This window comes from Dendrobates tinctorius, unplaced genomic scaffold (genome assembly GCF_039654945.1).
Source record: "Dendrobates tinctorius isolate UK_male_01 unplaced genomic scaffold, ASM3965494v1 ptg000024l, whole genome shotgun sequence".
NCBI classification, from domain to species: domain Eukaryota; kingdom Metazoa; phylum Chordata; class Amphibia; order Anura; family Dendrobatidae; genus Dendrobates; species Dendrobates tinctorius.
In genome coordinates this window covers 7,177,746-7,193,312 of record NW_027361692.1, presented here as the reverse complement: position 1 = coordinate 7,193,312, position 15,567 = coordinate 7,177,746, and the positions used below count along the sequence as shown (strand labels likewise).

The 15,567-nt window shown below is 43.2% G+C and overlaps 1 protein-coding gene across 1 annotated transcript in view; it reads left to right on the top strand.

Annotated features, from left to right (window-relative positions):
* The window catches only part of CD109 (CD109 molecule), a 465,421-nt gene that overhangs the window by 346,983 nt on the left and 102,871 nt on the right, over positions 1-15,567 (top strand). The window contains exons 24-25 of the mRNA XM_073569324.1: positions 2,308-2,389; positions 3,951-4,179. Of these exons, the coding sequence (XP_073425425.1) occupies positions 2,308-2,389; positions 3,951-4,179 (311 nt within the window). The remainder of the gene's footprint in view (positions 1-2,307; positions 2,390-3,950; positions 4,180-15,567) is intronic.

The following is a 15,567-nucleotide window of genomic DNA, read 5'->3' as shown; positions in this document are numbered from 1 at the left end:
AATTGCTATTTATTGCATTTTTTGCGAAGAGTGGCAATTAAAAAAATGTCAATTCCTTCCTTCCTGATTTTTTTTTTCTTTTTGACATTTGACATGTGGTTGTAAGTTTTGCCTTCTACAATCAATGGAGAGGTCTGTAATTTTTTTTGTAGGCACACTTCAACTGTGAGACAGAAACTTAAAAAAAAATCCAGAAAATCACATTGTATGACTGTTACATAATTAATTTGCATTTTATAGCATTAAATAAGTGTTTGATACAACAGAAAAACAGAACATAATATTTGGTACAGAAACCTTTGTTTGCAATTACAGAGGTCAGACATTTCCTGTAACCAAGTTTCCACACACTACAGCATGGATTTTGGCCCACTCCTCCAAACAGATCTTCTCCAGATCTTTCAAGTTTGGTGGCTGTTGCTGGGCAATATTGAGTTTCAGCTCCCTCCAAAGATTTTCTATCCAGCCATGATCCATCTTTAATGCTCTGACTGAGAGAACGAGGTTGTTGGCCAAAATCTCGCAATAAATGACCCCATCCATCCTCCCTTCAATATGGTGCAGTCATCCTTTCCTCTTTGCAGAAAAGCACCTACAAAGTATGATGTTTCCCCCACCATTTTCCACGGTTGTGACTGTATTCCTAGAGTAGTACTCATCCTTCTTCTTCCTCCAAACATGGCGAGTGGAGTTGATACCAAAAAGTTCTATTTTGGTCTTATCTGAACATATGACCTTTCCCCATGCCTTTTCTGGATCATCCAGAGAATGGCTATGCAGCGATTTTCCAAAATGGCGACCTCCATTTGCTGGATGGTGTGTTCATCAATAGCAGAGTGGGGTCTCCCTGGAATTGGAGCTGTTTGCACCAAAGTCCTATCACATTTATATTGATGATGCCAGTTTTTGACTATATCATATGATGGGGAATCATCACCATGAACCTCTTTCATCTCATCAAACGTCTCATTTCATGTGCACCCTTTCAAGTAAAGGAACTTGATGACTGCTCTGTATTCCACTGGGTCCATTATCAAACCTCACACCACTTCAGCACCTGTAAAATCAAGATCATTATCAGTTTTGAGTTGCAAATTGGTACATAACCTAAAGAGACATTTCATTACACATGTACAGTTTCAGTGCCCTGTGATAAATAAAAGTGGGTCAGGGGAAATCTTTAAAGGGAATCTGTCACCTCATTTTTCCGATATGAGATGCGGCAACCACCATCAGGGGCTTATCTACAGCATTCTGTAATGCTGTAGATAAGCCCCAGATGTAACCTGAAAGATAAGAAAAATGAGTTGGATTATACTCACCTGGGGGTCCGGTCCTGTCCGATGGGTGTTGCGATCTGGTCTGGCGCCTCCCATCTTCTAGCGATGACGTCCTCCCCCTTACTTCTGCCGTGACTCCTGCGCAGACGTACTATATCTGCCCTTTTGAGGGCAGAGCAGAGTACTGCAGTGCGCAGGCGCCAGGAAAGGCCAGAGAGGTCTGGCGCCTGCGCACTGCAGTACTTTAATCTGACCTCAACAGGGAAGATAAAGTACGCTTGTGCAGGAGCCGCGGCAGAAGTAAGGAGGAGAACGTCATCGCTAGAAGATGGGAGGCTCCGGACCACGACATCCATGGGACCGGACCCCCCGGGTGAGTATAATCTAACTCGTTTTTCTTATCTTTCAGGTTACATGGGGCTTATCTACAGCATTACAGAATGCTATAGTTAAGCACCTGATGGTGGTGGCCGCATCTTATAGTCGGAAAAATGAGGTGATAGATTCACTTTAATGAATGCCCCTCGTATCACAGCTCTTCTAGGATCACAGTGAGATATATCATCTTTTGCCATCCATTAACCTGCTCTGCTTTGAAGAAGGGTGAGATCACAAAAACAGCTGTTTGTAAATTTATGCAAATCTTTGGATTGGCTGATATGAGATTGCTTTCGACCTTCTGAAGGGGAGTTAATTTGCACATTAAAATAATATACAAAATAAATTTGGATTTCTATCTGGAATTTTTAATTTTGAACTACATTAATATTTTGGTGCTTAAAACTTTTGTTATTCATCCTGGGGCATGCTTTACGGATACAGTATAAGTTGCTTGCATAATCTTTCATTTGATTGATAGTAGTTACAGAAACATAAATGAACATTTAAATGTTTCCATACCCCCATAGACTACACTGAGGGATCCCAGAGGTGTGATACACTATAAATGTCATGTTAGAATACTCTCTAAAATAGTCTTTGTCTTATCACTTCTTCTATTAATAACACTTATTATTTTGTTACCTAGGGTACCAAAGAGAACTTATTTATCAAAGAGAAGATGGGTCTTTTAGTGCCTTTGGAAATGATGATCCTTCAGGAAGTACATGGTACATTAATAATTGTCTAAACCTCAAACAATTTATCATAATGAAAAATCCATCACTTTTCTCATAATATTCCTGTCAGGGTGTGATGAAGCACATACACCTGCGCACAAAAATTTTGACTATTCAATAACATCCCAGGTTTCCCAATAAATCAAGACTTAGGAGACGCTTAGCTTTCCCCTCTTAACCACAAGCTTATTATTAATTTATTTTTTTTATTGACAATTATTGCTGGTGAAAAACTTTTATTAGTACCATCTTCCTTATGTGAATATCTGCTGGACTAGTGGTTTACTGACTGTGTACCAAGCCTAACTGTGTCAGACTAGTGGGCTCTCCAAAAACATAAAATGGTCCAATAGTTAATAAATCAAGAAAGCTTGCCGTGCATGTTGCCAGTATGCAGTGTACACACACATGTGTTATCACACCCCGACTTCAGTAAGATTGATGTATTCTCTAACTAGACAATTCAATGACTGCATCACACTCAGCACACGGGGTAATTGTACATAGAATGGTGTAACAATATACAGCTAGTAATTTAGCACATTACTGATAAATAAAGAGGGTGAAAAAAGTATTAAACGCGTCACCAATTTTCTAAGTAAATATATTTCTAACTGTGTTATTGATATGAAATTCTCACCAGACGTCGGTAACAGCCCATCCAATCTACACAGGCAAAGAAATCAAACCATAACTGTCCATGAATTAAATGGAACGTGTCACATGAAAAAAAGCAATTAACCTGCAGATATGGGGTTAATCTGCAGATTAATAGCAATTTGAACCTGCTCGTGGTGGCACTTTTTTCCTCCCGGTAGCGTTCCAGTTTCAGTCAAGGGGGTGGCACTGGCGAGGGTCCAGTCACCACTCTGTGTATAAATAGCAGCGGATGTAATGGCACCACTGCGACTGACAGACAGCCAGCTCTAATAATGAGCCACTGTCAGTAAGTGCGGGGGACGAGGTTACTGCTATCACAAGTTGGTAGAATTTTTTCACAAGACAGGTTCACTTAAGTTAGGTGCAATAATGAGAAATGGCAAAAATAATTGAACACATGAAGCAAGAAAAGTACAAAAAGCCATAGAAAGTAAAGGCATCAGCTGAAATCTATCAGTAATTAGAAAGCAATCCCGCCATTTAATGAAAAATATAATCTGGTTCCATTGATGGCCTGTAAAAAGGTGATGGTCTTTCTCCATTATTGAAGATTCATGTCATTTTATTCAATTTAATTGCCAATAAAATGTAATGAATTCTACTAAATTGTCTCAAATTCTAGCATATCTCCTCATCAAGTCCAGTATGAAAAATGCCAGTCTTGATGAATGGTCCCAAAAGATCTCTATATTAGCTAGTAGTGGTTCAGAATATTAACTTTTTGAGTGACCTTTATGTAGCTGACTCAGTTCCTGGTTAAAAAAAAGGCTAAATGCAGTAAAAATATTAGTCAAATAATAGAAAACATGCGGTAACAGCAGTAACATTTATTGCAGTGGAAAATTATCTATTTGCAGCATTTAACACAAAAATATAATCTCTTATTTCGTAGGTTGTCTGCCTTTGTCCTGCGATGTTTCTTAAAAGCTCGATCATTTGTATTAGTTGACCCTGTAGTTCTTCATGATACTCTTACATGGCTTTTAATACATCAGAAGAAAAATGGAGAATTTTGGGAACCAGGCAGAATAATAAATACTCAACTTCAAGGTGGTGACTACAGTCCAGTTACACTGACTGCCTATATAATGTCGGCTCTTATTGAATATCCAGGTATTTTGGTAAGTTCATAACAATACAATTCTGTATATAAAGTAAATAAACATTGATGGATAAATATTCACATATGGTGTTTTACATTATTTACATTATGTAACAACCCTGCCGGCTTCACTGCTGGGCCTCCCATCCCCCACACACCAACTTACTCACTGCTCCAGGCCATACTGTGAGTTCTGTCTGGTGCCGACTCCATGCTGTGTGCCTCTTGCTTCTTGCCTGCTCTCTGCATGCTTTCTGGCTGTGTGCATAGGGGGGCGGCGCCAACACTCTCTGGTTCTTATGGAATCAGTGAAGAATATTTAGAATTGAGAGTCCTCAATGGTTGATGCCTTTTAATGGCTAACTGAAAAGATGGTAACAAGTTGCAAGCTTTCGAGACTACACAGGACTCTTCATCAGGCTAGACTAATACAAGCTTGCAACTTGTTACCATCTTTTCAGTTAGCCATTAAAAGGTATCAACCATTGAGGACTCTCAATTCTAAATATTCTTCTATCTACTGGCTAGCAAAGATATATATCTTTCCTGTATCAATATGGAATCAGTGTGCACCTGCCAAATGTGCTCCCGGCCAATCACCAAGAAGCCTCTAGTATTTAGGGCAGCTCCACCCGGTGGAAGTGGCCTGATCAATGCCTTTGCTCAGTCTCTTGCTGCTGAGTTGCCAGGTCCTGTCCTGTGCTTCACCTTCTCTGGAAGCTTGATTCCTAGCCTTGCTTTGTACCTGTCTATCTGCCCTCCAGGAGGAAGAATATCCTGGTCTCTGTGTCTTTATTCTAGCCTTGTCTTGTACCTGTCCTTGCCGCCCTCCAGGAGGCAGAATATCCTGGTCTCTATGTCTTTGTTCCTATACCTTGTCTCGTACCGTTACCTTGTCTGAACTCAGTCCTACCTCTGTCTTTGTCTCCTTGTCTATGGCTCCTTTCCCTGCTGTGTCTTTCCTTGTGTCCTCTTCGTGTGCCTGTGTCACTTTTGTGGCTCTGCTTGTGCTCTGCACTCTTCCGGCTCTGCCTGCTCCATACTTTTGTGACTCTGTCTGTGCTCCGCAATCTTGCAGCTCTGCCTGCTCTGTACCCTTGCGGCTTTGCCTGCTCCACACTCTTGCGGCTCTGCCTGCTCGGAACTCTTGTGACTCTGCCTGTGCTCCGTACTCTTGCGGCTCTGCTTGTCTCCACACTCTTGTGGCTCTGCCTGTGATCCGCACTCTTGTGGCTCTGTCTGTGCTCCGTACTCTTGTAGCTCTGCTTGTGAAACACACTCTTGTGGCTCTGCTGGTGCTCCGCACTCCTGTTGTTCTGCTTTGTTTTGCTTCTGCTGCTGAAGAACCTCTTGCTGCTAACTGCAGCTCATTTCCACAGTCTTGCGGTTCTTCTCCATTGTGAACAGGTCCAAACCTATTCCTTCATAGCTAACATAGAAAAAATTCAAAAAAACTCACACAACAAGATATGGCCTTACCAAAACCCTGTCTGATGACAAATGCACATATAGCAGGATACAGTGGGCCTCCACTAATAAAGGCAAGGGGCAGCTCAGGTGCAAACTACTGATAAAAACAACCACCCAAGACCTAAAAAACCATGGTGGGGTTGGCTGCTTAGTAGGAAAAATGCACATAGATAAGGCTTGCATAGGATGCCAGTCACACATATAAGTGTGATGCAAAGTGTCTGGCTTGCAACCTATTAATGACGCCCATAGTATTATCAGGCAGGCTGCTACAGCACTATAATATGCAACACACAGTGACAGACGCCCCAATAGACCAAGCCAACAGAAAGAGGCACGGCTGCATCCTGCAAAAAATGATATGATAAGTGCAAAAAATTAATGCATACAATGAGCACATTAAATGAGGTATTGGTTAATATTTTGGCCAAAATAGATAGAGCCTGCAAGCCAACGTCAAGGCTCCTCATAATATTGCAGTTCCCTAACACTAATGTCAAAACAGCTAACATAGAAAAAATTAAAAAAAACTCAACAAGATATGGCCTTACCAAAACCCTGTCTGATGACAAATGCACATATAGCAGGATGCAGCGGGCCTCTACTAATAGAGGCAAGGGGAAGCTCAGGTGCAAACTACTGATAAAAACAACCACCCCACACCTAACAAACAATGATGGGGTTGGCTGCTTAGTAGGAAAAATGCACATAGATATGGCTTGCATAGGACGTCAGTCACACATATAAGTGTGATGCAAAGTGTCTGGCTTGCAACCTATTAATGACACCCATAGTATTATCAGGCGGGCTGCTATAGCACTATAATACGCAACACACAGTGACAGGCGCCCCAATAGACCAAGCCAACAGAAAGAGGCCTGGCTGCATCCTGCAAAAAATGATATGATAAGTGCAAAAAATTAATGCAAACAATGAGTACATTATTATTATTATTATTATTATTATTATTATTATTATTTATTTATATAGCACGATTAATTCCATGGTGCTGTACATGAGAAGGGGGGTTACATACAAAGTTATAAATATCGTTAATAGTAAACAAGTTTCCACGACAAATTTACAATGACAGACTGGTACAGAGGGGAGAGGACCCTGTCCTTGTGGACTTGCATTCTATGGGATAGCGGGGAAAAGACAGAAGATCGGGGGTGCAGCAGCTCTGGTGGTGATGAGGCAGCAGCTCAGGCGGTGGTGAGGCGGCAGAATGGTTATGCTCTGTAAGCTTTCCTGAAAAGATGGGTTTTCAGCTTCTGTTTGAAGGATCTGACGGTGGTGGATAATCGGATGTGTTGAGGCATTGCATTCCAGAGGTTAGGGGATGTTCGGGAGAAATCTTGGAGGCGGTTGTGTGAGGAACGAATAAGTGTGGAGGAGAGTAGGAGGTCTTGGGAGGATCGAAGAGTACGTTAGGGAAGATATTGGGAGATTAGTTCAGAGATATAGGGAGGGGAAAGGTTGGGGATGGCTTTGTAGGTCAGTGTTAGTATTTTGAACTGAATTCGTTAGGGAATTGGGAGCCAATGGAGGGATTTGCAGAGGGGAGAGGCAGGGGAGTAGCTAGGAGAGAGGTGGATTAGTCGGGCAGCAGAATTGAGGACAGACTGGAGTGGTGCAAGAGAGTTAGCAGGGAGGCCAAAGAGGAGAGTGTTGCAATAGTCAAGGCGGGAGATGATGAGGGCATGTACAAGAGTTTTAGTAGAATGAGGACTGAGGAAGGGACGGATTCTGGAAATATTTTTGAGTTGGAGGCGACAGGAGGTGGCAAGATATTGAACATGCGGTTAGAAGGACAGGGCAGAGTCAAGAGTTACTCCAAGGCAGCGGATTTCAGGTGTGGGAGAGAGCATCATGCCATTTACCATAATAGATAGATCGGGTAGGTAAGATACGTGAGATGGAGGAAAGATAATGAGTTCAGTTTTGTCTACGTTGAGTTTTAGGAAGCGAGAGGTGAAAAAGGAGGATATGGCTGATAGACACTCCGGGATTCTGGACAGCAGAGAGGTGACATCTGGGCCAGAGAGGTAGATCTGAGTGTCATCTGCATACAGGTGGTACTGGAAGTCATGGGACTTTATGAGTTGTCCTAGGCCAAGAGTATAGATGGAAAAAAGTAGGGGCCCCAGGACAGATCCTTGGGGGACTCCAACAGAGAGGGGGCGGGATGAGGAGGTAGTGTGGGAGTGGGAAACGCTGAATGTGCAGTCAGAAAGGTATGAGGAAATCCAGGACAGGGCTAGGTCTTTTATGCCAAGGGAAGAAAGAATCTGTAGCTGTAGGTAGTGGTCAACTGTGTCAAAGGCAGAGGACAGGTCAAGAAGGAGGAGGATGGAGAGCTGTCTGTTATATTTGGCTGTGCGTAAGTGATTACTAATAAGTAGTATATTACAGGTATTGGTTAATATTTTGGCCAAAATAGATAGAGCCTGCAAGCCAATGTCAAGGCTCCTCATAATATTGCAGGTCCCTAACACTAATGTCAAAACAGCTAACATAGAAAAAATTCAAAAAAACTCACACAACAAGATATGGCCTTACCAAATCTCTGTCTGATGACAAATGCACATATAGCAGGATGCAGTGGGCCTCCACTAATAAAGGCAAGGGGCAGCTCAGGTGCAAACTACTGATAAAAACAACCACCCCGCACCTATGCGCGGGAGAAATCTTGTATGCGTTTGTGGGAAGAGGAGATAAGAGGGGAGTACAGAAGGAGATCTTGTGAGGATCGGAGGTTTCGTGCAGGTAAGTACCAGGAGACTACACAGATGTACAGAGGACTCAGGTTGTGGATGGCTTTGTATGTCATGGCTAGGGTTTTGAACTGGAGTCTTTGGGTAATGGGGAGCGAGTGCAGGGATTGACAGAGGGGAGAGGCTAGGGAATAGCGGGGGGACAGGTGCAGCAGAGATAAGAATAGATTGGAGGGGTGCGAGAGTGTTAGAGGGGAGGCCAGAGAGCAGGAGGTTGCAATAGTCAAGGCGGGAGATGATGAGGACATGGATTAGGGTTTTTGAAGATTCATGGTTGAGGAATGTACGGATCCACAAAATATTTTTGAGTTTAAGTTGGCAGGAAGCGGAAAGGGCTTGGATATGTGGTTTGAAAGAGAGATCAGTGTCAAGGATAACCCCGAGGCAGCGAGCTTGTGGGACTGGAGAAAGTTGGCAGCCATTTACTTTAATGGATAGGTCTGTTGGGGGGGTCACATGAGATGGGCGAAAGATGATTAATTCTGTTTTGTCCATATTAAGTTTTAGAAATCTAGCGGAGAAGAAGGATGAAATAGCAGACAGACATTGAGGGATTCTGTTCAGTAGGGAGGTGATATCTGGTCCAGAGATGTAGATCTGTGTGTCATCAGCATAGAGATGATACTGAAAGCCATGAGATTCTATGAGCTGTCCGAGGCCGAAGGTGTAAACGGAGAAGAGCAGGGGACCTAGGACTGAACCTTGCGGGACTCCGACGGATAGGGGGCGCGGTGAGGAGGTGGTGTGTGAATGGGAGACGCTGAATGTCCGGTCTGCTAGGTATGACACAATCCAAGATAGGGCCGAGTCTGTGATACCAAGAGATGAGAGGGTCTGTAGTAATAGGGAATGGTCCACTGTGTCAAAGTCAGAGGACAGGTCCTGGAGGAGGAGGACAGAGTAGTGTCGCTTGGCCTTGGTGGCTAGTAGGTCATTGGTGACCTTAGTTAGGGCAGTTTCAGTGGAGTGGTGTGGCCGGGAGCCAGATTGCAAGTGGTCAAGGAGGGAGCAAGAAGAGAGGTGGGAGGATAGTTCAAGATGGACGTGTTGTTCCAGTAGTTTTGAGGCATAGGGGAGAAGTGATATAGGGCAATAGCTAGATACAGAGGATTGGTCAAGAGAGGGCTTTTTGAGGATAGGTGTGATTGAGGCATGTTTAAAGCTTGAGGGGAGAACACCAGTTGTTAGTGATAGGTTGAAGAGATGGGTTAGGGTTGGGATGAAGACTGTAGTAAGGTTTGGGATGAAGTGGGATGGGATCGGGTCAAGTGCACAGGTAGTGAGATGTGATCTTGAGAGTAGAGTGGAGAGTCAATCTTCTGTAATGGTGGAGAAGTTGGTTTTGGGGGAGGAGGGCAGGGCAGGTAGGAGGAAGGGCACTGGGGGTTGTTGACCAAAACTGTCTCTGATGTTATCAATCTTCTCCTTGAAAAATGAGGCAAAGTCTTCAGCTGAGATGAGTGGAGAGGGAGAAGGTGCTGGGGGGCGGAGGAGAGAATTGTAGGTGTTGAATAACTGTTTAGGGTTGTGAGACAGGGAGGATATGAGAGATGAGAAGTAGGTTTGTTTTGCTGCAGCGAGTGTGGCCTTGAAAGCAGTGAGGGACTGTTTGAATGTGATGAAGTCCTCATTGGAGTGGGATTTTTTCCATCTCCGCTCAGCAGCCCTGGAAGCCCGCCTCAGTTCTTTGGTCAGACTGGTGTGCCAGGGCTGTCTGTTGATTTTGCGAGTTTTGGTATGTTTGAGAGGGACAACTGATTCCAAAGCTACAGCTATTGTGGTGTTATATAGAGCGGCAGCGGCATCCGCATTGTGTAGGGAACTTATATCTGTGAGAGGGAGGAGGGATTCAGAAAGTGAGTGTAGATCGAGGTGTTGAAGATTTCTGCGAGGGTTTGCGAGTTTTTGAGGTGGGGATAGTGGACCTGAGAAGGAGAAGGAAGAGAATGTAAGTAGGTTGCGGTCAGAGAGAGGAAGAGGTGAGTTAGAGAGGCTAGATAGGGAGCAGAGGTGGGTGAAGATGAGGTCTAGTGTGTGGCCATCTTTGTGAGTGGCTGCAGAAGACCATTGAGTGAGGCCAAAGGAGGAAGTGAGAGATAGAAATTTAGTGGCAGCTGAGAGGGAAGTGTCAATGGGGATGTTGAAGTTGCCCAAGATGATGGGGGATATCAGTGGAAAGGAAATGGCGTAGCCAGGTGGTGAAGTGGTCAAAGAAGGTGGTGGCTGACCCTGGAGGGCGGTATATGACAGCTAGTTGGAGGGGGAGTAGATGCGTGCAGAGTGCACCTCAAGGAAGGGAGGGTAACAGAGGGCGGCAGTGGCATTGGGGTGAAGGAGCAGTTATCTGACAGGAGAAGATCCAACTCCTTCACCATGCTTGCAGCTGGGGCGGGGGGTGTGGGAAAGGTGGAATCCACCATATGAGAGTGCAGCAGGAGAGGCTGTGTCAGAGGAGGTGAGCCAGGTTTCGGTGATGGCGCGGAAGGAAAGTTTGTTAGTAATAAAAAGATCATGGATGAAAGAAAGTTTGTTGCAGACAGAGCGAGCGTTCCACAGAGCTCCTGTTAGTGGGACTGGGGAAGCTGGGGCTGGGCGAATGTGTATAAGGTTGGAGTGGTTACGGAAAGTTGTGATAGGGTGTGGATGGGAGGTAGAGATGACTGTGGGATTGTGGTGAGGAGGACCAGGATTTGGAGAGATATCGCCGGCAGTGAGGAGGAACAGAGAGAGTGTTAGCAGGTGAGAGCAGGAGAGGGCATGAGGGGGCTCACTGTGTTTGGAGACAGAGGATTGTATGTTGAGGAACAGATCTGAGGAAGAGGCGAGATGGATTGGAAGGATTGAAGAAGAGATGAACAGTTCTTTACTAGGTGTAGGGATTAGTGGGGCTATCAGAAAGTGAAGGATTATAGGGGTTAGAGTGGAAACAAACAGAAACATTGTTTAAAGTGACTCTTTCCAGTTACCTTCTGTTCCCTTCTGGTTCAATTCTGGATTAATTCATATTTTCATATCATCTCACACTTTTAAGATACACACGTCTAGAATACACACTGCAGACTAAAGTCATATGTGCTACAAAGTGCATTCAGGTGTGAAGCTGAGAGGAGTGGTCAGTGCTCCTCTTGGTCAGATAATTAAGAGTGGACCAGATGCATATGAGCACGCCAAAGTAAACAAGTTCATAAATAATACAGGGGTAAAGCAGGGGGTTAGTTGAGAGACATACCAAGTGAATGCTATGTGCAGAGGTAAGAAGTCTTTGTGGAAAGCTGAGTGATGTACCAAGTGAATGCTATGTGCAGAGGTAAAAAGTCTTTGTGGAAAGCTGAGTGACATACCAAGTGAATGCTATGTGCAGAGGTAAGAAGTCTTTGTGGAAAGCTGAGTGACGTACCAAGTGAATGCTATGTGCAGAGGTAAGAAGTCTTTGTGGAAAGCTGAGTGACGTACCTGTAGGGTGAATAGATAGACATGCTGGTTAGAGTGCGATGGTGGCAGATGAGAGGGAACAGTCTGTATGCATCATTCTGGATTAATTCATGTTTTCACATCATCTCACACTTTTAAGATACACACTTCTAGGATACACACTGCAGACAGTATGTATGCACAAGAACATCTAAACAAGCCTGATGCATATTGGAAACAAGTCCTGTTGACTGATGAGTTTAAAATAGAACTTTTTGCCAACAATGATCAAAGGTATGTGTGGAAAAAAATGGCGCAGAATTTCAGGAAAAGAACATCTTAAGTATTTGGGTGGATAAATCATGCTTTGGGGCTGTGTTTGAACTAATGGCATGAGGAACATTTCAGGAGTAGAGGGAAGAATGGATTCAATGAAATTTCAAAAAATTCTTGATGCAAACAGAGCACCATGAAAAAAATCTGAAGTTGAAAAGAGGATGGCTTCTACAAATGGATAATGATCCTAAACATACGTCAAATCCACAATAGACTACCCCAAAAGGCGCATGTTGAAGGTTTTACAATGTCCCTCACAGTCCCTTGATCTGAACTTCATTGAAAATCTTGGGCTAGACCTCAAGATAGTAGTGCATTCAAGATGATGTGGGAATCTCACAGAACTGGAAGAATTTTACGAGGAAGAATGGATGAAAATCCCTCAGACAAGAATTGAATGACTCTTGTCTGTCTGCAAAAAAGTGTTTTCAAATTGTGATACTTTCAAAAGGGGGGGCTACAGGGTGCTCACAGTAATTTTGACCAGGGGTGCCCAAACTTTTACTTGCCACTGTAACTGGAAAAAAAATAAGTGGAATGAAAGGTTAGAAAAAGATTTTTGTTTTCTGAGACCAAAAGCTTTTTTTATTTTTCAATTGATAGAGCTTTGTCTTTTGTGTGGCAAGCTGTAATTTTAATTTGTACCACATTTCTACAGTATTTTGGTTACTTTTTTATATCTCTTTTTTTGGAGGTACATATTGCTGACACCCACTGTGCTGGTTATAGAGCAGGCTCAGCTTTTTGGATGAGTGTTAAGAAGGTCATCCAGACTTCTAGATACCTTTTTACTCCTCTAATAAAGTGGTGTTAAATGTAGAACTATGTTTCCATGCATTTGCTTTCATTGACTGTGGGTCTGCATCAAGCTTTACTGATTCAGGACTGGTTCTTAAAATAGGTTTCGGGACAGTTAGATTAGAGAGACCCATTCAAATTGTTGCCATTGGCAGCATATCATAACTTCAGAATTTGACCAGCTACTAACGTGGAATTCACACTTAGAGTGGGAAAACATTACTATGAGTTCATCCCCTGCTATGTTTTGTACATTTTACCTGCTGGGTTGGTATTGGGATTTCCATGGCTGCGAGTTCATAATTCGATTATCGATTGGTGTCAGAAGGATATTGTTAAGTGGAGTCTTAACTGTCATAAGAAATGTCTTATTTCTGTACAAATTTGCTTCTCTAGTCTGGAGGGACTGCCGGGGTACTTGAAAAACTTCTGAGTTGTGTTCTTGGAAAAAAAGGCTACCTCCCCATAGTCCTTATTATTGTGCTATTAATCTTATTCCTAATAAAAAATTACTAAAAGTTTCCCTGTACAGTTTGTTGAGACATGAGCATACTGCCATGAAAGAATGTATTACTGAAAATTTATGGAAAGGTCGTATCCGGCCTTACTCCTCACCTACAGCTGCTATTTTCTTCTTTGCGAAAAAGAAAGATGGGGGTCTCATTCTTGTCTTGATTTCCATGAATTAATCAAGTTTACATTTAAAAATACTTACTTAGGCTACTTTCACATTTTTTGCGCACACAAATGCATTAAAAAAACGCATACAAACGCTGCGCTTTTTTGCAGCATTTTCGTGCGCATGAAGCAAAAAAATGCAGGGTTTGTATGCGTTTGCATGCATTTTCAATGCGTTTGCATTTCTTTGCACATTGTTTGTCTTCACCAAAAAAAGAATAGATAACAATCTTGCAACACACACCACCAATGGGACATCAGTGGCAGTGTGGTATGGTAACATATAGACCCTGTCTACAGCCGTATTCTTCACATTTGCTTGATTTTTCTCGTGTCAACATGGATCTGCACTGGAAGAGTTTTCACTTCAACTTGGATTTGGACATCGCGATGGCTAGGGCATATGCAGTTGCTTGCCATGAACAAAGGAAGAGAGAGACAGTGAAGACGGCAGCGGTGGCATTTGTGGATACATCCGATTGTTGAACTCCGGGAGAGCCGTGGGGCGTACCACACCCTCTACAGCGATCTACAGGCAAACCCGGATAAATTTACAGATTATATCCGGATGTCCCAAGAAAGCTTCAGGGATTTGCTTGCTCGTGTCCAAGAATCCATCCGGAGACAGGACACACAGCTCCGTCGTGCGATTCCTCCTGAGGAACGGCTCCTGGTGACTTTACGGTACGTAATATTTAAAAACCAAGGGGGGTGTCTCCTTTTTTTTGTGACATGTACTATTCAAAACCTGGCCTAATTATTTTTCGTGAATATACTAATTTTTTATTTTATTGTTTTAAAAAACCATATACAGAAATATTAATTTTACTTCTTTCTCTGTTTCGCAGATTCCTGGCGACTGGAGAGACCCTATGTTCACTACACTTCCAGTACCGTATTGGAATCTCCACCTTGTCTGGAATTGTTGCGGGCACCTGCCGGGCTCTCTGGATCGTTCTTTGTCCAAAATTTATGCCCCTGCCCACCGCTGAAAAGTGATGGAAATTGCTGACAAATTCTGGACAGTCTGCAATTTCCCCAACTGTTTGGGAGCTGTTGATGGTAAACACATATGAATCATCAAACCCAAAAGAACTGGATCTGAGTACTATAATTACAAAAAGTACTTTTTAACAGTACTCATGGCCATTGCAGATGCCGGATGTATGTTTGTAGCAGTGGACATTGGAGCATTTGGCCATGGTAATGACTCCCAGGCTTTTAAAAACTCAGACATGGCAACCAATTTAATTTCCCTATGCCACGGCCTCTTCCCCACAACGAAGCTCCGCCACTGCCCTTTGTAATGGTTGGGGATGAGGCTTTTCAAATGTGCGCAAACCTACTGAAACCCTACTCCAGCCGTGACTTGGACCACACCAAAAAAATCTTTAATTACTGGCTGACCAGGGCCAGAAGAACTGTAGAGTGTGCTTTTGGGATTCTTGTCTCCAGATGGCGAATTCTCGGCACAGCCATTAATCTTAAACTTGAAACACTGGATGAGGTGGTGAAGGCGTGTGTGGTTCTTCATAATTTTGTGATGGCTAAAGAGCACCTGACCTTTGAACAAGATGATGCTGCTCCTAACCCATTGCCTGAATTCACTCAGCACCCTCTCAGGTCATCCGTTGAAGTTGGCTAAATGAGGGACCAATTTGCGGCCTACTTTATCTCTGATGTAGGACGGGTGCACTGGCAAGATGAAATGGTGTAAAAATGTTTTTGTGTGTGTATGTTAATAAAAAACCTGTTTTGATACCTGTACTGAGTGCACTATGTCTTTTTACACTCCAATAAAATAAACAACTTCCCATGTATACCTGTGAATTCATGATGTTCTCACACCTGGGCAGGTAAATACACATACGAGTTAAACTGCAGCATCGCTAGTCTGCGTGAAATATATTGGTACGTAAGCAACGCTGCAGGTTAAA